This window comes from Coptis chinensis, chromosome 4, assembly GCF_015680905.1.
Source record: "Coptis chinensis isolate HL-2020 chromosome 4, ASM1568090v1, whole genome shotgun sequence".
In the NCBI taxonomy this organism is placed as follows: Eukaryota; Viridiplantae; Streptophyta; class Magnoliopsida; order Ranunculales; family Ranunculaceae; genus Coptis; species Coptis chinensis.
In genome coordinates this window covers 87,456,289-87,481,059 of record NC_141459.1, presented here as the reverse complement: position 1 = coordinate 87,481,059, position 24,771 = coordinate 87,456,289, and the positions used below count along the sequence as shown (strand labels likewise).

Here is a 24,771-nt window from a genome sequence, read left to right as displayed (position 1 = left end):
AACATTCAATGATCTTGTCATGTTATAACCACTTCTACGCCTAGTGTTGTTGGTATTTCGAGATCTGGATCGTCTTTTTGAATGGGATGAATGTCTGCTTGACCTTGAGTGATGATACTCAGGGACATGCTCCAATGGATGGGATGTACCGTAATTAAATTGTAGTCGGTTGGATACACTCCGGTTTTCACCGAATCTGGGAGCTCTTGCCGGTGTGGAAGATGCAGCATCGGCGTCATCCCTTTGTACTTGCTTCCTTTGTCCAGTTGCTTTTGCAAGTAGTTGCTATGCTCTTTCTCTCTTCTTAACCTCTGACGCAATACTTCTAACGGCACGTCTTCATCTCCTATCTCCATATTTCCTGGATCTACTTCGTTTGCATTTGTAACATCTAGATCTTGAAGGTGAGTTACTAGAGCCTAAGATGGCAGACGTCTAGATCTGGGTTGTCGTGGCACTTGGAGTTGAAAAGGCTGATCTTGCAGATCTGTTGCAGTAGGTTGTTCTATCACATCCTAATTGATTACTACTTCCGGATTTTCGTCTTGTTGTTGTTGTTGTTGTGTTCTTGCATTCTTGTTCGCCTGAGACCTTGTAGTTTTTGCCATTAATGGTGCTTGGAAGAAGGAACGTGGAAGAGGGTCCATCAATAAGGACCACGGACGGCGCCAATTATGTTAGGGTGAGGACTCACACAAACACACCAATGATCTTGTTGGAGAGGTTGATAGAGAGTGAAAGAGACTGTACCACCAATGGCTGCCTACATATCCAAATTGTTCTCTGGAATCAAGTCTAAAAAATGCACATAGTTCTTTGTTTGAAATGATTGTTGGGTATTTATAGGAATCTTATTGCTTAAAATACCCTTTCCTTATTTGATGAGATATTTCCCTCTTTGTATGAAATCTTTCCAAAAGCTTTATATGGAAAAAATCCCTTGACATATCTCTGGACTTGCTATATATAACTTGGGTGCCATATTAGTGGGCAGTGTCATTGCTCCAAATCCTCCAATAGAGGGCATGCCCGAATGCCACACTAGTAGGCAAGTGGGACTGCCATCGCCACATGGCAAAAGCGGCAAGCAAGCCCGCCACTAGTAGGCGATGCCAGGGATGCCACACAATGGCGGCAAGCAAGCACACCTAACTAGTAGGCAAGCGGGACTACCATAGTAGTGGACAAGCAAGCACGCCGCATTAGTGGGCAACTCTTATAGTAGTACCTAATGATGGTCGTTCGTAGGGGTACAAGTACACTGGTACATACAGTAGGATCACCAAGAAGTTCATCATAATTAACCACGAAGTCCTCCTTTAAATGCTCAGGTGACTCACTATGATCATCAATTGCTGCTTCTAACTCCGAAAAACCTAGCCATCAACTTGGTCATTACCCTCCTCACAATTCTCCTCTCTTGATCCCCCGATTGTTCTTGACAAGCTCCAGTAATTAGTTCTTCAACAACTATTGCATTAATATTAACCACATTAACTGCTTGTTTAGCCAACATTTGTTTTTGTAAAAGCTCATGGTTGTGTGCTTCAGATGCAGCATTAGTTTCCACATTTACAACCTCCGCTTGTACTTCTCATCGAGTCCCCATTGTCTATCACCACTACCGTTGTGTTATCCACCATTCTAGGGGTAGTCCACCACTACAACCACGTTGTTCATCCCTAAGGGAGTAGTGTCCACTACCACTTCTTTGCTCTTGGAAGGATTCTCCTCTTCTTTTGTCATCCCTTCTAGGTCATTGGTCTCCATTTTGTTAGTGACTTAAATTGTTTTTCCTTGGATTTCAAGGTCTTCCTTGAGAAACCGACAATCGATCAATGTGCCCCACACTCTTGCAGTGATTATAGAACTTCGCAATTTACCTAGCTTTATATCTTGCCGTATCATATATACTTATACGGATCATGGCTTTCATGCCTTCAACCTCCACCCAAATCTAATATGGGACTAACTTGGCTAAGTTGATGTCGCACAACACACTTGAATTGCATAGTACACCATATCTCTTGAGGCAGTGGTTGCGTCAAGATGAATATGCCTACCAACTGCTCTACCCATTGCCATGAGTGTGCGGACCTCCCAAAACTCCAAACTCAATCCCGGAAATCTAAACCAAACAAGGGCATTAGATTGGGAGACCTTTTCAGTAGAAAAGTTATGCTTCCACTTAAAAAGTTTGAGTACCTCATTGTTAGTATACTCAAGCGCCACAAGACACGCCATGTTCCCTTGCTCGACCTAGCAACTGTAACTAGATGTCGTAATAGTCGTTGGTCCGCTTTGGTTACTAGATCTTGTGTAATACCAATTAAAAAGACCTCCAATATCTCGCTCCGTATGTGTGCTGGGCTGGAGTCATCATCTACTTCATGAGTTTTACAATCATATCTACACTATTGTTGTGTTGTCTTACAAAATCGACTTATTGGAGAAATGTATGATATGAGAATATATGATTATTCTAGAATGGTCTAGATTAGGACATTCTAGAATAGTGGAAATCATAATCATAAATTGGCTATCTATTTAAAAACCCAGCCATTTAAGGGATTGATGTAATCATCCTATTTTTTTACAATAATAAAAATCCTATTATCATTTTCTTTAAGTATTAGTGTATTACATACATAGGTTCCAACTCAAAAATGTTACCAAGTATCATTGAATCGGATCATTTCTATATTTTTGATCAAGAATGTGTTGCACTATTTCTTAAGTTGAATATATTGTTCATTCCGCCAAGGTTTTCAAGGTACATGGATTCCTCTTTTTGCAATTCAAATTCGTATATCTACTTAATCAATTGTCAGAGTATTGGAAAGCTTGGTTGTTGGTGATGAGAAGTTTGGAAACCCGTTTTTGTGCAGACAATGACGTAGTAGTGGAACCGTATTCAGAGTAAAAAAAACACAAAGCAGGACATAAAAGAAGAAAGGTCGCAAGATTGACTGAAAGCTTACTCTTGGGATGGTTGCTCCTAGTGTTGAAATTAGGAAGGGTTAAGTAGTATTACACAGTTGGTAGTACAAACTACAAACTACAAACCATACAAGATGCCAAGGGCATCATCGATGTTATGTGTCATGGTAGAAATAATTCCTATGCTCGTAAGTTGTTGTTTGGTAAGTGACATTTCAATACATCATTATTTTCTATATATAGTTTGAGATTTGTATCGTATGGTATGAAATTATGAATTGAGTGTAGAACAAAGAGGTGGCAAAGGATGTCTCAAAATGGAAGACCTTTGGGTGATGATACCAGAGGTCTGGGGTTCTAACCCCGCTACACACAATTGAGTTACTGATCTCTTTAAAAACAGGCTTGCCCACACATTTTTTTGTAAGTGCCTTCTAGCTTAGTTGGTAAAAAACCATTGGGTGATGATACCAGAAGGCTGGGGTTCGAACCCTCTACACACACTTGAGTTATTGATCTCTTTAAAAACAGGCTTGCCCACACATTTTTTTGCAGGTGTCAACTAGCATAGTCTATAAAACTTTTGGGTGATGATACCAGAGGTCTGGGGCTCGCACCCTGCCAGCATCAAAGAGTTACTGATCATCATTTAAAACAGGCTTGCCAATAAAAAAAAAAAAAAATGGAAGATTACTAAAGAATATATGTAGATAATCTGCTAAAATGATAAGAGATGAGTTAGATTAACCTAACAAGGAATATAATAATATAAGAAATAGAACTGGGAAATCAAGTAAAAGAAAAAGGAAAAATACTACTTAAAAACCCTTCAAACCCTAGTTTTCTCTAAGGTTAAAAAACAAGATCATGCCTTTCCCGTTAACCAAATATTCTCTCATCATCTTTATTTATTAATTAGGTGCAATGAAATAAATAAATAAATAAAATAAAATCTCACCATTTTATGTTAGATTTTGATAATTGGGTTCAAGCAAGTTAGAATTTAGAGGTTTGTTTCCACTTTTGATTTTTTGGTGACAATTTAAGGGTTTTGGTGACAATTTGAGTTTTGCGAAAATTGCAAATTTGATCAAATTTGATTTCTGTTAATTTAGCTGACTTTAAAATGCGTGGACACTATTTTTATCCGGTTTCGCACGACATGTATGGTATACTTGCACAATCATTCGTACTCACATCCGTATGGCTAGGTAAATAAATTAAGAAAAATGTGGCCAGTTTGATTGAAATTAGGTTCATCCATGTGGCCAATTTGATTGAAATTAGGTTTAGGTTCATCCATGTGGCCAGTTTGATTGAAATTATAGGTTCATCCAGCCACCAAATGACTTTTCATATATTATATATATATATATATATATATATATATATATATATATATATATATATATATATCCGCTCTTAAAAGGACCTTAAATAAGTACCAAATATAAAACAACCACAACTTTACCTACAAAATGATTTAAAACCTAATCTTTTGTACATATGATCTACTAACAATAAAAAATATCTCTACAAAAATTCAACTCGTTTGACAATTTTAACATTGGTAAAAGATGATTGCAAAAACTAAACATTTCTGGACCGTTATATATTTTTTAAAATGGACAATAATTTTTATCTAAGTTAGAGAATATCAAACGAGTTGAATTTTTGTAGAGATGTTTTTTATAGTTAGTAAATCATAAATACAAAATATTAGGTTTTAAATCATTTTGTAGGTGAAGTTGTGGTTGTTTTAGATTTGGTACTTATCCTACTTAGTTTAGACTAAAAAAAGACTTACAGTTCATCCCAAGTTCCCAACTAATTAATATATTCCTAGAATGACCTAGTGCATGACCTTTAAATGTCCTTAAGGGTCACCAGTTCTAGGATTCTAGTTTGTATTGGAAGAGTTTGATGACGGTCACCAGTTGTTTATTTTTTCTAGTGTCCAATTCATAGTTAGCGATTCAGCGAATTATTCGTGAATAATTCGTTTAATTTGGACAATGTTTAAAAATGTTGTATTTTTCAAAGATACAGAATAATTCGTTAATTCGGAATGAAATTATTAATTCTCGAGTTATTCGCTAATTATTCGTATTTTCACTAAAAGTCTGCTGAGTATGCTGACAAATTTTCTCGTATTTTTTTTTAAATTTTTTTTAGCTTCGTATTATACTTTTTTTTTTTTGGTAAGCCTGTTTTAAATGAGATCAGTAACTCTTTGATGCTAGCGGAGTTCGAGCCCCAAACCTCTACTATCATCACCCAAAGGTTTTACCGACTTTGCTAGTCGGCACCTGCAGCTTCGCGTCGTATTATACTCGAATTACTTACAAACCGAACTTTTACCGTTTTCGTATTTATAATCTGAATTGAAAAAACGAATTCTTATCGAACCTCAAATTTTATTCGAATATTTTTTGTATTGAATTTTTGCCACATTACGAATTGCTAACTATGGTGTCCATGGCTCCATACTAGTTAATCTACGAGTTGTATTAGACTATAAGGTTCATTGGCATATGGGATTTTCAATAAAAGACGTGTCTTATTTATCAAAGTGATCATTATATAGACCACGGTTTTACAAGCTCATAGGTATTAAGGCTTTTCATTAAGAGATTGTTAGTGTAATTAGGCTCATAGGTATTCGGGCTCTTCATTAAGATATTGTTAGTGTAATTATCAAACTCCATTAAAAGAGACAATGCGCACAATGAAAACGTAGTTCTTGTTGTAGAGATTCTAATTGTGTACTCTTTAGTCGAGTTCTCCACGTGACCATAGATAGGTTTAGTTGGCCATCCGTTTTTTTTTCTTTGCCCTTTCTTCTTCCTCTTTAGTGTAACTACATGGTTTGCAAAGCATATAAACTATAGAAACTATTCACCAATACAAAGCCTGGTTTCTATTTTGCTAATCCAAATATAAAAAGAAGTAGCAGCCGAAACCAAAATAGCAACGTATAAGGTAAACATTTTTTGTTTGCGCTTTTATAAAAAAATGGATTTACAGCTGTTGAAAACCTCCAGTGCTTGGTACATGAGCAGAAATCAAGTTCACGTTCTCAATAAGCTAAAACTTCAACCTAGCCAACCTATTCCAAGACCAATGAAGACTATAGTACAGAGATTGTACAGAGAGAGACCACACATATTGAACGATGTTTTTTAAATAGCTCTCTCTTTGCATAATCTTCCCCATCGCCACTTTCTTCACTACCTCTCAACCTTTCTTCTTCATTCCTAACCTTTCTTCTACTTCATGGCTAATACAATCAAAACCTGGTTAGTTTACAATCATCTTATTCAACTCATGTTAGCGTTTGTGTCCCTCTTGGGTTTTATCATTTCGAAAAGTTTGCAGTTTGGGGCAAAATCGTCAGTCCCACTTTCAGCTTGCATATTTGCCCTAACAAGTCTCGTATGTTTTTGGTTCAATATGAAAGAATGGTTGCAATGGATAGAGAATATAGGGATTCTTGTTTTAGTGGGATGTGATATAGATGGATATAGGGGGTGCGTGTGGGGGAGGTCGCACCCCCTGAGATTAGAAAAGCTCCACTACCACATAATTAATTGTCTTAAAAAATCTTCAAACTATAATGACTCACACCCCCAATTATTTTAGCAAACTTCTACTATCGCACCCCCAAAATTTTTATAACTATAGTGAGAATATAATCAACAAAAAAATTAGTATGAAAAAAGAGACTAATAAAAATATTCTAATAAACCAACGTTTTTTTTTTTACTTCTCTTTTTGCCCTTATAAAATTATCATTTTTCATTTATTTTGAGTCCAAAACCATTAAAGAGGGACAAATGTGGCTTTGAATGTTTGATGAGTTAATGAGACTAAAACAAATAGTTAAAGGCCCAAAACCCAACCGGTCATTTTGTATAATTCTAATCACCCATAACAAACCCGTAAGCTCTCCCTCTTTTCTTTCACTCTCAATACTTAAACAAGGGGCAGACCTCAACCCAAACAAAAAACAAAAAACAAATTCAGAAGGACTTGCGGCGTAGTTTGTTGTGCGCTTGTCCTAATTATTTGTAAAACTCATTATCATTATCAATAAAATTTTCACTTTAAAAAAAATAACAATGTAATTTTTTACTTTCAATGTTAATCTTTTATAGTTTTATCCACATGATAGTATGATTATATAGACTGCTTATAACATTATAGGAAGTTAACAATTTGTTGAATTGTTGTAGACTTGTGGACTAGATTATGTAGATATATATAGACATAGTAGTATCAATTAATGACTTAAGTGCTTAAGTAGTTAACTTCATCAATCTTTATTAAATTCTTAGTAGTCAACGCACTCTAGTTTTGTGAATTGAAATAAGTGCATAATTTTGTTGATCTTTATTATTTATACCTTCTAGAAAAAAAATAAAAAAATATTGCATACTTTTGTTTTTGGGGATGGGGTGTGTACATAATCTGGCACCCTAGCTTGGAATCCTGGCTCCGTACGTCCCGTGTGTTTTTGCTCTAGACATGCCTAACCAAGGTTTTATCTTTAGTTAGAATTATTTTGGGAATCTTGGTGGTTCTTATGACTTTGGTCAAAGCAAGTTTGATTGTAGCAAAACTCGTGAGGCGGTTTAGAGAATTGTCAAGTCGCCTGCGTGGACGTACTTTTAGGAGACGGGGCTCTCCCGAATTTCATTTTGGCACCACCACGAACATCATCAGTTAATCCCTTGCCCCAAGTCCCCCAAGCAACTCTAGATGAGTTTCAACATGTGAGGAAAGCCAAAAGGTTGTTTACTTCTTTGCATGATAATCAAAAAGTTATAAAAGGCATATTGAAGCTGTTAACAGATGGACCAATGTTTAATAAACCATTTTTTGGTTCATCATATTTATTTGAAGTATCTCAAATATTTAAGTCATTTCCTAGAAAATAATTGGTGGATGTGTTAGTAGAAATATCGAAAAATTAAAATTTATGCTTTATATAACCAATCTATTAATGGAAGAGTAAATACCCATAAACCAAGGTTTTTTTTACCAAATGAGAGAGCCAAATGGGAGGCATGGAATAATCTTGGTGATATGACTAAAAACTGAGGCTACAATCCAACTCAAAGATTCATTAGCAAGGTTCATTACAAAGGAGGATGATCTTATTCTCTATGGGTTGTGTAAGATACAAGAAAATAATGATAAAATGAATCAATTAAACTTTTCTTATTCATTAATGGTGTTTACACTTTTCACTATTTCTCTCTTTGTTTACATGTGAGAAATAGAAAAAGTCAGTGTGGGAAATGAATCTCCCCCTCTCTTTCTTTTGTCTCAACTTCTTTTATAGTTGCTCCACATGTGTCCATCTAATAACTTTTGACATGTGTCCATCCTTGTCTCTTTCTTTTGTACCTGAAATTTATCATGAATATATCAGCCCACATGCCGATATTGTATTAGAACTTTATTGAAATAATGGTGAATATCGGTATGTACGATATTTGGCCATCACATCGCTCCCTCTCGAAATTTTCACATTTTATAAGAAAAAATTTGAAGATTTCGAGAAGCAATAGAAAATAAACTTGAAATTCGTCATTTTTTTTTTCTTACTGTTCGTCGACACTGTTCAACCGATACTATTCTTTTATCCGATACTGTTCATCCGCACTTTTCATATACACTATTCATCTTATATATTTTTTTATCTGATACGGCGCATCCGCACTTTTCATATACACTATTCATCCGATATATTCTTTTATCCGATACTGCGCATCCACACTTTTTATATACACTATTCATCCAATATATTCTTTTATTCGATACTGCACTTCCGCACTTTTCATAAACACTATTCATCCGATATATTCTTTTATCCGATACCGCGCATCCGCACTTTTCATATATACTATTCATCCGATATATTCTTTTATCCGATACTGCGCATCCGCACTTTTCATATACACTATTCCTCTGATATATTCTTTTATCCGATACTGCGCATCCGCACTTTTTATATACACTATTCATTCGATACTATTCTTTTATCCGATACTATTCATCCGCACTTTTCATATACACTATTCAGAGGCTTCGAAGGTGATAGGTTAATCACATATACGGCTGTGCACATTGCTTCTACCCAGTAACTTCTTGATAATTTAGAGTGAGACAACATGCATCTCATCCTCTCGGCTATACCATTTTGTTGCGGTGTATCTTGGGAACTGTCTGCTCATGACGAATCCCATGACTCTTGCAATACTCTTCAAACGGCCCAATGTACTCTCCCCTATTATTTGAACGAATACACTTCAAAAACTTTCATGTCTCTCTTTCTACCATGCTATGGAAAGTCTTGAACACGCCAAATACTTCATCCTTGGTCTTCAAACTATATGCCCATATCTTTCTTGACACATCCTCAATGAAAATCAAGAATTACAAAGCTCCTCGTGGGACTTCACTTTCATAGGACTACATAAATCTGTGTGTACTAGCTCAAGGACATTCTTCTTTCGGTGAGAGGGGAATCTTTGGAAAGACACCCTGTGTTGCTTTCCAACCAAATAATGAGTACATCTATTTAAATGCGTACCTTTGATGTTTGGTAAGACCTTTTGTTTGGCAAAAACTTTCATGCATTTTTATCCCATATGACACAGTCTCTTATGTCATAGTTCAGATGAAGCTTTTTCTTGTGCCGCATTTAACTCTACTTTACACAAACTAGCTTGTGTCTTGTAAAGTGAGCAAGTTTTATTCCCTTTGGCTATTTCAATGGAACCTCTGCTCAGTTTCCATACCCCGTTACCAAACAAGTTTTGAAAGCCTTCATCATCTAACTTCCCAACAGAAATTAGGCTTAGTCGAATGTTAGGAACATGTCTTAGATCCTTGAGTGTCAAGGTGTAGCCGACATTAGTTTCTATATGAACATCACCAATGCCTATAATCTTCGAGACTCCACTGTTACCCATTTTCACTTCACCAAATTCACCACATTTGTAGGTAGTGAAGAAACTCCTGTGCGGTGTGACGTGATAGGACGCCCTGTATTTATCACCCACTCTGTATCCTGGCATGAGGTACTAACACAACACTCACCACAATCTAACACAATCCCCACTAGATCATCGTTTACTATTACAATAGTATCTCGGCTTGTACTCCCGTTCCTCTTTACCATGTCTTCATGTACACAGTTATTTTTCTCATCCCTCTTCAGTGTTTTACACTCATATTTGAAGTGAGCCTTGGTGGCACAATAACAACATTGTCTCTCTGCCTTAGGAGTTCTAGCTTCACCCCTAGATTTTCTTCTATCATCACCTCTAGAATGAGATGGTTTTATACTCTTACCTCTCCCCCGCTTCTCTGTGACAATGATCTATGAGTAAGAGGAGCTTCTTCTTGAACCACTTCTTGTCTCCTCATTCAACAATGCCCCAGTAGCCATCTCCATGGAAATGATTCCATCCTTAGCGGCTTCGCCAAGAGAAACTGCTAAAGTCTCCCAACTATTGGGTATAAAGTTTAATAGTAACAAAGCCTCAACTTCGTCACCCATATCAATCTTCATCAAATGCAACTGATTGATGGTATTTTGTACTTCATTAAGATGCTAAGACATTGAAGAACCTTTTTTGTACCTCGTGTTAGCAAACTTTTTAATGAGTAGTACCTTATTTTCGGCCCACTTTTTCTCATAGAGGTCTTCGAGTTTCTTTCACAAGCTAAAATCGGTAGTCTCTTGGGATACATGGTGGAAGACACTATCGTCAATCCACTGTTGAATGTACCTAATAGCTTTTTTGTCTAGCATGCTCCACTCAGCCGCGACAATTGCATTTGGTTTTACTCCTCCATTCTTAATGGGTTGTGTCAAGTCCTTGCAATAGAGCAAGTCTTCCATCTTGGCTTTTCAAATAGTATAGTTACCTCTATTCAGACTAGTCATGCGAGTGTTTATAAAATGATCCATCTCAACAAGCTATTTCAACTCAAACCTCCTTCCAGGAATTTTATCAAGCACCTTCCGAGCAAGATTTGGATAATTATCTTTGTGAATAATCAAACCACGGCTCTGATACCACTCGTTGGGAAAAACAATACCAATTGATCTCCACTAAGATAGCTTACTACTCCAATAAAAAAACAAATCTAATCTTTTACTACAACCAACAACCACAATCCTAAACTATGGATATAACAATCATAAAACAAGCAATAGAAATATAGAGAAAGTAAAACATACCACAACACAAAGATGTACCGTGGTTCGGCCAATGATGCCTACTTCCACAAGAGCTAATCCTTTTATAATAATAGGAATGAAGATTACAATCACTCCTCTTAAGTCTCTCCAAACTTACTAGATCACTCCTCTCTCTTTACAAGCTTTTTCTCTTTGCAAGGGTTTCCTCTCAATTTTGGTTGCTCTCAAAATTGGGTTTCTATTCAAGACTCCATTACTAAAAACCTAACTTTGGTTTTTATAGTAATATGAAATTTCAGCGCGTTTGTAAAATTTCGGTTCTAACCGACATGCCAATGTTGAAATGTCATGTCCCAATGTGTGCAAATCGTTTGAAGCCAAACTTCCAGACGAATGGGCTCTTAACAATGTCTGCAAACCGCTCGAGCACCTTACGAGCGACGCCATGAGATTGCTCAAGCTCCTTACGAACGATGTGAGCAGATCGTTCGAGAAAGTGAATTCCAGATGAATTAGCTTCTAACGACCAGAGCAGATCGCTCAACCCTCATGTGGGCGATGCCACCATGCCGTCTAAACTTCATTTGAACGATGCCACCAAGTCGTTGGTCACATGGTGGGGGACCCCAACATCTTAGTCTATACATTCTAACCCCTCCTTCTCAGTCATTTGGGTCGCTTTATGATTATGGATCAACAAGCAGTGTTAGTCAGTCTCGTGGTAGGCGAACACGCTCTCCCACTCCATTTATGAGGGATGAAAATAAAGAATATGAAGCTTATAATTTTTAGTTGTAATGTTTTTAATTTGAAGTTGCATTGATTTTAATTTAATTTAATTTAAATAAAGCACAAATTTCTACCAAATAAACAACAATCTTATTCAAACAAAAAAAACTTGATGAAAGCACACCAAGAAAATACAGTTAAGACAAATCAAATTTAGTTGTTCTTTTGGTTGTGGCGTGCACCATAACGTACCCATTGATGTTATTTCCATAAGATCATTCTTCAATTGTTCATTAGTAGTTCCACAACAAATACTTAATGTCCTGGCTACCATATTTTGCACAAGCACATAGTCATTACTCTAATCTACATCTCAACTTCATGCCACAATCATTCATCTAAAGGTGGTTTCCACTTTGCAAGTTGTACATTACGCTCATTCTCAACAATCATGTTGTGAAGTATAATGCATGTCTTCATTATAAGAGATAGAGCTCCTCTGTCCCACTGATGAGCTGACCTGCTAACAATTGCAAGTCTAGTCTGTAAACACCAAAACCATGTTCCACATCTTTACGAGCTTATTCTTGCATTTTTGCAAAGTTAATATCCATGGGACTAGCCAGAGATGAGATTGTTTGAATCAATGTAGCCCATGGTCGATATATTCCATCATCTAGGTAGTAGCCCATATTGTAAGGATTTTATTGTTATTAACTTGATGTCAGTACCCTCCCACTCTCAACCACTCGTGGCAGACCACGTGTCCAGACTACAAGCAGGTCGTGCATACGACCTAAGGTCAGGTAGTCCAAACGACCTAGGAAACGTAACCGCTGCAAGCTAGTCAACAATATCATTAATAATAGATCATTACTTCGTAACGGAAGGAGTAAAAACAATCATCAAAACATTGCAAAAGGGGGATCTACGCCTATAAAAGGAGGCGTCTTCTCCATTCTCTAATTCTCCATCTTCTTGATCGATCATCTATCTTCATCTCCCCTCCAATCAACCAATCAAAAGCTGGAACTACGTCCGACTTGATTCGAGTTCACTAAAGAACTCGATACGTAGGTACCTCGACATAACCAAGTTCAGTCAAACAAATACTACCTCTACACTTGATAAACACACACAAATTGGAGCTGTTCCTTTGACTAAATTATCAAATAAATGAGAATTATCTAACACTTAAAATCATTACCCGATCTAGCCATTCCAAAGTATGCGTGCCAAAACAATAGCTCCTAGTCTACAACTGCTTCCAAAATCACAATTGTTTTTCTGGCATGGCCCAAATGAGTTCCATGCCACGCAGTTGGACAATTTTTCCATACCCAATGCATACAATCTAAACTACTCAACATTCCTAGTCAACCACGCTCTTCACCAATTGCAAACAAGCGTGTTACATCTTCTTCCGTCGGGCTTCTCAGGTATTGTTCTTCAAAATAGTTGACAATTGCATTGTAGAAATAATGAAGTGATTCACGAGCTGTACTCTTAGCAAGTTTTATCTAGTGATCCATAGAATTAGCTGGACAACCATAAGCAAGCATCTGTATTGCCGTTGTCATCTTCACCAAACCAAGATTGAGCATCACAAGAAGGCTTAAATAAAATATGGATCAAAATTAGTTACAACTTCCAATATACGGAGAAAAAGTGGTCTTCTCATACAAAACCTACGACGAAACTTACCAGCTTTATAATTGGGTTTAGCAACAAAATAATCAGCCATCAACCGTTCATGTGCACTAACACGATCGCGGTTAGTGCATGTACGTATTCTCCACCATCAACAAATCCACCCCATTTCGGTACAACTAAAGCGTAGCTGGAATCATTGACGTCACTAGAACTAGAACCCATGACAAAATTTTTTTTAAAAAAAAAAAAAAAAAAAAAATTATGTCTAAAAACTTAAACTGATGAGATGAGATGAAGAAAGAGATGGATGAATGGTGTTTCACCGTCTCTATCTCTATGTATATTGCCTAGAAAAATGGAGGGAAATGATAGGCGCCAAAATGAGAAATTGGTGCCAAAAAAATGGAGGGAATAGTGGATGAGACAACTTTTCCCGTTTGAAAAAAATATAATTTTGGACCGGACAACTATTCCCGTCCAAGATAGAAAATAACTATTTTTTTATTACGCGTCGGTACATAACGAGATTTTAGCAATTTTTATTGACAGAAAAAACTGATGTGTCACAATTTTTTTTATTCATCAATCAAAACACTACACATTGCTAAAACCCATTTCTAATGTGACAAGTAGCAATTTATTTGACAATTTGGGCCTCCAACGCACTGCAATAATAACCTCATTTCTATCCCAACAATTGTTAAAATCGAAACCATTTTCCTCAAAATTATAGAAATGGTTTGGACGGCTAAAATTTTCAAATAAGACAAGAAAATTGTTTTATATATGTAAAAAATTATTTTAAAATTGAATTAATTGAGACGGCTAAACTTGTGCCACTATTTCATGAAAAGTAAAATTAACAAAAATGGCATTAAAACATAAGAGCATCATCAATGCGCTGTTAAAAAAATTGTGACACATCAACATTTTAACTCGGTCGAAATTGGTAAAACCAGTTTATGTACCAACGCGTGCAGAAATTTTGGTTTCTTTTTCGGATGGCAGAATTTGTCCCTTGCAAATGCAATTTTTTGATAAACGGGACAACTTGTCCCATGCCTTATTCCCTCTATTTCCTTGGCACCAATTCATTTTGGTACAAAATCCAGTCATTTTTATTTTTTTATTAAAAAACAATTGAAAAACGTTATGGACGGCAAAAGTTGACACGTCCAACTAGGGCAAGGATCGGGTCGGATATGGCTATATCCGAATCCGAATCCGAATAGCTTCATAATATCCGAACCCGAACCCGATTATATCCGAAATTTAATATCTGAACCCGACTATATCCGACTAACCCGATCGGATAACACTAAAAATTAAAAAAAAGCCCAAAAAATATATCCAAACCCGACTCCGACAGACCCGATCCGAATAAATAAACGGATATAAAATTGACCCGAACCCAAACTATTCGGATTCGGTCAGGTCGGATTCGGGTCAAACCCGACCCGATTCCCTGCCCTACGTCCAACATTTGGATGCCTAAAGTTGTCCCGTGCGAGTGGCTGCTAAATTTTTGAGTATTTTGGTCGAGAATTTAACAATTGTTGAGATAGAAACGACAGTTTAGCAGCGCATTGGTGAACATAATTGCTAGAAAAATTGATACCTATTACCTTGGCAATCAAAAATAGCATCACGTTGATGATGCTATAACATGAATTTTTCACTTTTTCATTTCTTAAAAAGTTGACGAGTCACAATAAATCTAGCAATTTGCGTTGATGATACTCGAACTACCTGTTAATAGAAATAATAATCTTACCACTTTTCAATGAGGATGTAATGAGGCACTGAGTTACCATTCTCTTCAAAAGTGTACACCAAAATGACAAATGCTTGCAATCTTCAATCTCATTTGTAAAACATGAAATGAAAAATGAATCTCCAAAAAGAAGACAACCAGAACTAAATTAACAGTACTGCTAAATTAATTGCCTTCAACTAGCCCTTTTTTGTTTTTTTAAATGGGTGTGGCATCATAACTGGTTTAAAAACCTATTACATACCTCCTGCCTAGTTAGAAGTCTTTTACTTCCAGCCCACTTGGCTAAAGTATGAGCAGACATATTATAAATTCTGAGAATAAACCTGAATAACATAGAATTAAAATGACATAAAAGACTGAAAATATAAAGTAAAGGTAGTCTCCAGGTCCATAAAGTTGCTGCCTCAATGTTTCTACAAGCTTGTATCACCACTCTGACATCTCCTTCCAAAATGACCTCTTTCCATTGATTGTGATTTGTGAAGTGCAAAATCTACTCCCAATTCTGCTGCAAGGGCTTTTGGCCTTTTTATATTAATAGGTATTTTCAGCCCAAATTCCTTTTCTCAGGGAACATGAGGAGGATGGAAGAGTAACAGGTAAAACAATATTAGTCTAATGATACTAAATTGCTCATTTTTCCTATAGATTATTTAGTTACAACTTACTACATACATATCCATTAGGGAAATTTTTTTTGTTGGCGACAGTTGGTTAGATTTTCAATTTTTCACATAACATCCACACTCCGGGTGCCTGTCAATTGGATTGATGTTAGATATAGTATATCTAACCTATATTCGTCCAATTTGCCAGGCATTTAAGCACACCTTCAGTTTGACAAAAATAAAAAAGAATCATATACAATTCTGATTTTCAAAATCCGAAGTAAAATTCTCTCTAAACAATATTTACAGAGGCAATGACGGAAATATTCATTCATCGACTTCACATCTCAAACGCTAATTAATAATACCAAGTAGATTTGTTTTTTTAATCTAAAGTATAAATTTTGTGCGTTATTCAACAAAATGATTTGTACGTGTATGACGGTTTGACCACAGGACTTGCACTTCCCATCATCACACAACACGTATCACCTAACAACGGAAAATATATCAAGGCACAGGATTGTGAAAATATATCAACTTTTCATAATCCAAGTCTTATAAACTTCTCTGCGACATCATACAATTAGAAAACTAGCTATCTAATATGGCTGGAGAAGAAGCTCAAGCCACATCATCTCTCGAAACAACACCAACATGGGCTCTTGCTCTTGTTTGCTTTGTTATAATTTTCGTTTCATTAATCTTTGAACATGTTTTCCATCTCCTTCAAAAGGTACGCTTACATATACTAAGTACGATGTTCTTCATCACCACTACACCATCATCATGCAGACTTGCTTCAATATGCTTTTTCAATGGCTATAAAGATTGTGTTTTACGGGAAAATAAAAACCACTATCAAGAATGTATAACACACAATACATTCTACGTACTGTTATTCTTATTCTTATAATTTGACCTTTAATTTTAAGTTGCTTCAATTCAGTTTTTATAGTCATATATAGTACAACTGAAATCCATACGGATGATCGGTATGCATCATGAAATCCAAAGTTGCGCACTTGCAATTGCACGTCCTTTCATGGCCACTGTGGTTATGATGTGTGTATATATAGATGTTTCCCTTGCGGAAAATTGAAAAGCATCAAGTAAATTTGAAGGAGCGCAGCTACAACTTCTATACATATTTTCTTATTCATTAATCAAGGCCAATGCCTGCCATTAACACTTGAAAACGTTATCTACACTTTGTTTTGCAGTTCTTAAATAGAAGGAGAAAGTCTCTCAACAAAGCTCTTTACAAGATCAAATCAGGTACCATTTTATATGAAGATCTGAAATTATATTGTATATTTCCTCCTTCATTTGATAACTGCTGAAATCTTTTTTTCTTACTGACTTCTTCTCCTTTCTTTGTGAGCCTATAGAGTTGATACTTTTGGGGTTCATTTCTTTGTCACTAACTGTCAGCCAAGGGGCAATCTCAAAGATTTGTATCCCAAAGAGCGTTGGAGAAACCTTTCTTCCTTGCCCAAGTACAAAGATTTCGAGCGATATCACTGAGGAACCAACTTGCCAAAAGAGGGTCAGCATGCACACACACGCGCACGCACACACACACATATTGAACCATTTTCTTAATTAAAGCTCATCTTAGTTGCTTTGTTTCATCTTATAAACAGGGGAAAGTTTCTCTTTTGTCCAAACAAGGAGTAGACCATCTCCAGATGTTGATCTTTGTGTTGGCATTTTTCCATGTTCTCTCTTGTGTTCTTACTTTTGGTCTTGGGATGGCAAAGGTACGGTATATATAGTTTGTCTATGGCTGCCGCTCAAAATACTTATTAGATTCTGTACTTCAACAAGCAGAAAAGTTGCACGCCAGCTGAGGCCTAACTCCTAAATGTCAATGTGTATATCACTATTGAGTGTCATATGGTATAGTACAAATCTATACTAATACCTCTAGTCGGATTGATCTATGATCCCTACTGAGATGAAACCTAGTCTTGAGATATAGTTCCACATACATCAATAGCATTTGAAGCCGGCTGCAGCGGCAGAGTATATAAGATCATAAGGCCAATCCCCTTAGCTTATTCAGAACCAATTGGTTAGATGAGTAAGACCTATAACATAAAAATCAAGCTATTTCGTGAAGAGGTATGGTAGTTCCTAGAGGTTGCAGAGATCTGACCTCTACAACCGGGGGCAGATGATCCAGAAATCGAAAGTCATTTTGTCAAACTTGTTCTCACTAAGTTGGAACATTTGTCATCATTAGGATTCACACGGACCTTTCATCGGCACGGCACATTTATTGAACGCGGTGCCCCCAACAGGTGGGAACAAGTCAACTACAATGACCTAGCAAAAATCGTTACGCTTTTAACATCTTGATCATCATCATTGAACATTTATACAGTCTCTAGTAATTACTATTCAGTATAGCAGCCAAGAAGGAACAGGGGGTTATTAAAACGTTTCTATTAACGCATCATTAGCATTGGTGAATTTATATATGAAAAAAGAGTTTGTTCTAAGGACGTGCTACTTTCTTTGACTAATTGCTCTTAATTGTTGATTTGATTTTTATCAATAGATGAAACGCTGGAAAGTTTGGGAAGAGGAGACAAGATCACTTGAATATCAATTTACTCATGGTAAAGTTTATATTAAGGTGTAATTAATCCACACATATTGGCAGTTTGTTGCTAAAATTTTCTAGCAGTAGGGACACCAAATAAAGTGATGACAAATCATTAAGGTGATTTAATCGGGCACTCATCAAATTGCATTGGGCAGCCTCCGGTCCAAGCCTGACAACTAAGTCCAACAACAATAGCCTAATACACTCCACCTCAACGCATACCGGTTACTATTTTTTTCAAACCTTTTTAGCCGATATCATCTCTCTCGTGAGACTGAACCCCAAAAAAAAAAAAAAATCGAGTTTTTTATCGTGTACTTCGAGTGTTGAGTTGTGAATCAAGAATGTGAATTGAAGTTGGCGACTTCACCCAATTCAAGTCGTGTCCCGTTTGAGTATATACTCAAACTTGGTTGAGTTGATTAAATTTGATTGGGTGGAAGATTGGGTTGATTAAACTTGATTGGGGTGGAAGATTGGGTTGATTAAACTTGATGATTTCAAACTTGATGTTTTTTTAGAGTTTGGGTGGAAGATTGGGTTGATTAAACTTAGTGATTTCAAACTTGATGTTTTTTTGGAGTTTGGGTAGAAGATTGGGTTGATTAAACTTGAGTTCGAGTTTGCCCAAGCTTGATGAAGTCGTTTTCGAGTTTGGGTTGATTAAGTGGAAGTTAATTTTTAAAATGAACATCGTGACAAACAAACTGAATTTTTTAAGTCCAAACAATCCAGCCACATCGCCCAAGAGAGCCCCCAAACGACCCTGCCATGTTGTCCTGGAGACAGCCTAAACGACCCCGCCATATTGTCTAGCAAAAAACCAAAAATTTTGTCTCAAACAACACGCGTATACCACTTGAGTGTATACTCAAACTATATGGTGAGGTTATTTGAGTGTACATTCAAACTACATGACGAGATCGTTTGAGTGTACATTCAAATGACCCTGAAAAATTTGTTATGGCGAGACCTGTTGGATTGGTTGTTGGGCTTGGACTTTGATGACAAACTTGATCCTGGAGTTTAATTTGGTTCAAAAAAATTATGAAACTTTGAAACACAAAATACACCAACACCTTAGCATATGGACTTTGGAATAAGAATGAGCAGCCACACTTAGCTTGTTATCTATTTTTGTATGACAAGCTTATGACCAAAAGTGCCAAAGTGTCTCTTATTATCTCTTTCCCTTCTTTGAAATTGAGTGTGATGTAGTTGAACTTGACTCCCAACTCTTGATACACAAAAGGCACATAACTGTGGAGCCACCGAGCCAGTTTCTGATAAACAAAACTTGTGAGTTTTATTACCACAGGTAAATAGAACATAATTCATCAATATTAGGGGTGTTTATGGGTCGGTTTTAAATCGGTTCTTATTGATTTCGGTTCTAGGTCTATTTTTAGCGGTTCCTATCGGATTCGGTTCTTTCAGGTTTTTTCTTATATTTTGAAAACCCGACCCATACCCATTAATTAAATCGGTTCCGGTTCCGGTTCCAATTTCGGTTATTTATCGGGTTATATATTTTTATTGCTAAAATTATTATTTTTTAGTTATATAACCGATATAAAAATTGGTTTACGGCGACTATAACACTTGTCATCAATATTTTTGTCCTCTCATAAGAAGTAATGGTCCTAAATTCAATAATAATATTTGAAAGTTATCTAAAAATTTTAAATACATTCTCATACATTATACGCATGTATATATTTTAAATCGAACATATGTATACTATACGTAATGCGTCATATATAGAATAAATACCACATGTACTACAATTGTTAGTTAACATACATATAATATATCAAGCACGTACACGTTCATGCATTAGTTAATATAGACAGTGCATTAGTTAATTCATAGTATATGACTATACATATAGACGTAGACACATAAACATTAATATTAATATTTATAATACACATATTTAATGTAATATTATAAAATATGCATTTAATAACACACATTTACTATTATGCTAAATGGTATATATATTTAGTATAATTTTACACCTAACAAATATAGACTATATATAATAATAATGTTTGGGTTTGTCTTTATTTAGTGTAATATAATACTAAATTTTATATATCAAAATCAAACTAATCGGTTTTGGTTCGGGTATCCATCGGTTTTTTACTATTCGGTTCTAACGATTTCGGTTCTTTATCGGGTCGGTTCTTGAAGATCCACTTTAAATGGGTCTAACATTTTAGGACCCAGATCCGCTATAAATGGTTCCGGTTTCGGTTCGGATTCGGGTAATTGGGTACCCATGCACACCCCTATTCAATAAAACAATTCAACATTTGATATTATGACAAAACAAAAAAAAACAATCAACTTTCACTTTGGTTTCAAAAAAAGTAGCTTATTTTTTTTTATTCAGAAAAACAACGAATTTTGAAAAAGTTTCAATTTAAATGTCGCCCAATTGAACGGCGAGCTTTAGAGCATTCCCAATGCAGGTGGATATGATGGGAACGTGACAATATTCACCTCTTTATGGTTCAAAACCTTTGCCCAATGCAAAGGTGAATGTAGTGGTCACTATTTTTCCAAGTCAAAACGAGGGTGAAACTTTCAACCGAGATAGTGACTGAGTTGTGAACTTCGGACGGATGTTGGATTCTGTCTGGATTACAAAACTCATCAGACATAATCCAATATCTCGTCTTGCTATATTTCTTTTTTTCCAGATGGAATCAAACATCCCGTCCGGCTGGAAAAAGGTAAAAGTGGGCTGTTTCACATCTGTTGATATTAGACTCACTAGATGGGATGTTTCATTCCGTCTCGTTATAAAATACCAGACATGATGTTACATTCTGTCTCGATAAAAAAGTCTCGAGACGGAATCCAATATTCCGTCCGAGATTATTTTTCACCTTTGCATTGGGCAGCCTCACCTTACTTTTCACCAAAACGGTGGAAAAGAGGAAAATACTGCCTACGTGGAGGTGTGGCTTGCATTGGGGAAATCAGCCATTGTTATATATCGAAATTGGAATTTTGTTTAGTGAAAAATCAGAATTTTGAGATGAGCTGCCTTTGTGAAACATTAGCCAGAGTCCACCTCACCCAAGCCACATAAGCAAAACAGATTCGGGTTTTTTTTAACGGCAGTCTTCTTAATTGGACGGCATGTCTAAACAGCATACACTTTGTCTAATTTATTTATTTTTAATTTTTTACTTTTTACTTTTTATTATCTGTACCAAATATTCACATGTTTCTGTTGTTCCCTTGTACATGTTCATTCATATATGCATTTTCTTCTTCACTAAATACTTTCTAAACTATATAGATCCACGGAGGTTCAGACTTACTCATCAAACTTCGTTTGCAAGACGACATTTGAAGTTCTGGAGTAACCACCGTATACTTCGTTGGCCTGTTAGTTTCACCAAGCAGCCTTACAACTCATTGTCGTCACTATAAAACCAGCATATGCCTTCTTCTCTTGCATAAAAATCAATGTATTAATTGGATTTATGTTCTTGCAGGCTTGTTTCATCAGACAGTTCATTGGGTCTGTTTCAAAAACTGATTATTTCATTCTTCGACATGGCTTTATCATGGTAAGCCAGTGATAGTACGTGTACGAAACTTAGTTGGTGGTACTCCTCTAGGTAGCTTGTTTAAAACACCTTTACACATTATTTTTGGTTTTTCTTAGGCCCATTTTGCAGAAAGCAGCAGATTCGACTTCCAAAAGTTCATTAGGAGAGCTCTAGATAAAGACTTCGAAGTTGTGGTGGGAATGAGGTATATAGGAAAGGCTAGATGTTTCATGTGAAAAAGATGGCACCATTTCTTTCCTGGAAATCAAACTTCACTAATCTGATGATTTACTTGTTGCAGTCTATGGGTCTGGATCTTTGCCGTATTGTTCATATTTTTCCATGCTTATGGTAACAACTGTTTCCTTTTATTAGTTTTGCAGAAACAATTAATACTAGGAAATTAGTAAGCTTAATTAATTTTACTACTTGCGCAGGATTTTACAACTATTTCTGGTTGCCGTTTATTCCTCTAGTGGTAATATACTCTTGTTCCCTGAAACAATCCACACCGTTTCTCTTAAATTTTATTCGCAATAGTGGGAATCAATTTCATCCTGAGCTGCATTTGTTGTTAGGATATCGCAGACACTTCTGTTGGTTGGGACCAAACTACAAGTTATTATTACTAAAATGTGTGTGCAAAGCCGCGAAGAGTCAAATGTTGTTAGAGGAACTTTGCTTGTGAAGCTCAGTGATGATCTCTTCTGGTTTAGCAGACCTCAGTTGCTTCTCCACCTTATGTATTTCATTCTATTTCAGGTAAATTATATGTATCAACCATTATTTGCTATATATTAGTATGTTCTTACTTATACAGTGTTCTGTTTTGCAGAATTCCTTCCAGTTGGCCTTCTTTTCTTGGACCTGGGTAGGTATTTCAAGTTGATCAGCACCCAATTAGCTTTTCAGATTGTTAATTGGTCTGACTAATAGTTACTTTCTAATTACTTTGTCCCCTCGCAGTACAAGTATGGTTTAAGATCTTGTTTTCATAGAAGGACTGAGGACATTGTCTTAAGAATAGTTGTGGGGGTACTTGTTCAACTTCTATGTGGTTATGTTACACTACCTCTGTATGCATTGGTCACACAGGTAAAAAATAAATGTCACCGAACTAAACTCGAGCTCATTATATATTCTTTACTTATCACTTTTGTGGAATCAAAATTTTATTTGAAGCAGATGGGATCAACGATGAAGAAAGTTGTATTCACAGAGCAAGTCATTGAGGGTCTAAAGAAATGGCACAACAAAGCCAAGAGAAATGTAGCTACAAGCAGACACAATTCTACTCATACTTCACGGGAGCCTTCACCATCTTATACCTTTGACACTTCATTGTCAGAGGAAAAAGAGTTTCAAGCGGTGCCAATCGATCGTAGTCCATCACCAGACAATGAGAATAATGTGAGAGACGACAAGACGGTACAGAAAGGAAAGGAAAAAGAAATCTACAACGGGGAGGTCTCTTTTGGGTGGTAAAGGAGGAAAGAAGGAAGGACTGCAATTCTTTTGTACATTTAGGATATACATTGTAGTTTTCAATTACCCTGTTTAGAAAGGATTATCCATCTTCAAAAAAAAAATTATTTGAGGTAAGATCGTTATTCAATTAGCAGCAGTTTCCTACATTTATCATATCGTTCCTCTAAATCAACTCCCCACAAGCAATATGCGAAACATTAAAATAATTTCTAGTAAATGCATAATATCATAAGAATAGACAAAGCTTTATCTACACCATATACAGTCTTGTTCTGCATTAATACTATCAAGGGCTGATGGTTCAGCTGCGCGCATGCCTCAACATGCAAATAGCTAATGTATAAAGATGGACAAGAATAAGTCTCACCCGTAAAAACAGAGTTCTGGTACTAGGCAAGCACAGAATTGAACCGTTTTCATTTTGTAACATTATTCAGTACCAATGCACCGTCTAGCACTAACAAACAATGAGTACATATATGTCATAGCCCGATTTTCTAAACATTTAAAAAAATGAATAATTGAAATATAAATATCTCAACCATCACTTGGTTCAATTGTTGCAGTTGACGGGGATACAACACATGTCAAAACCTAAAACCCACATCACAACAGGATCAACTTAACAACAAAAAAAAACTCTAAATTCCTCAACTATCACTTTATTAAAAACTTTCTTCCATCCCAATACAAACATAAACAAACTTTAAGAATAACAATTTCCAACATCGTATTCTCATGTCATATAAAAAAATGTAACCTACGTTATTACATCCTTCCAAAAGATTAGACCTAATAAACTAAACTCCCGTGACCGCCTCCAAAGCAGAATCCAAATCACACGCCGCGGGTTCCACCACATATGTTCTTACCCACGCTGCCAAAGCAAACATGGGTCAACAATTTGTTCTGAGTAGACTAACCACGCATTATCATACTTTTAATTATCCAAACAATCACTTTATATTTTTCCCATAACTTAATCATTCACAAATTTGGAACCTCTCATTTCAACCGCATAGATTCTTCCCAAGCCAGCATTTACTCATTCTAATAACTTGTTTTAATAACTAAGTCATTTAATTAAAACTTACCGATATCCAAATAAGGGTAGCTCTCCTCCTTGTGGACAAAATGTTATTAAGTCCTAACCAGTCCCTCCCATATAA

General features: G+C 36.1%; 1 protein-coding gene across 1 annotated transcript; it reads left to right on the top strand.

Moving 5' to 3' along the window:
- Nucleotides 1-16,466: 16,466 nt before the first annotated feature.
- LOC147505403 (MLO-like protein 12) lies at nucleotides 16,467-23,748 on the top strand. The gene is made up of 14 exons (XM_086557938.1): nucleotides 16,467-16,664; nucleotides 17,152-17,206; nucleotides 17,320-17,477; nucleotides 17,575-17,691; nucleotides 18,495-18,555; nucleotides 21,859-21,947; nucleotides 22,058-22,132; nucleotides 22,231-22,319; nucleotides 22,416-22,465; nucleotides 22,552-22,592; nucleotides 22,703-22,876; nucleotides 22,950-22,985; nucleotides 23,081-23,209; nucleotides 23,300-23,748. The coding sequence occupies exons 1-14, from the start codon at nucleotides 16,536-16,538 to the stop codon at nucleotides 23,597-23,599; spliced, it is 1,503 nt and encodes a 500-aa protein (XP_086414064.1). The 5' UTR covers nucleotides 16,467-16,535; the 3' UTR covers nucleotides 23,600-23,748.
- Nucleotides 23,749-24,771: the final 1,023 nt, after the last annotated feature.

Coding starts and splice junctions, on each gene's coding strand:
- LOC147505403 (XM_086557938.1), top strand. CDS start 16,536: ATGGCTGGAGAAGAAGCTCAAGCCACATCATCTCTCGAAACAACACCA. Junction 22,593..22,702: donor TGCCGTTTATTCCTCTAGTG/GTAATATACTCT, acceptor AGGATATCGCAG/ACACTTCTGTTGGTTGGGAC. Junction 23,210..23,299: donor TGTATGCATTGGTCACACAG/GTAAAAAATAAA, acceptor TATTTGAAGCAG/ATGGGATCAACGATGAAGAA.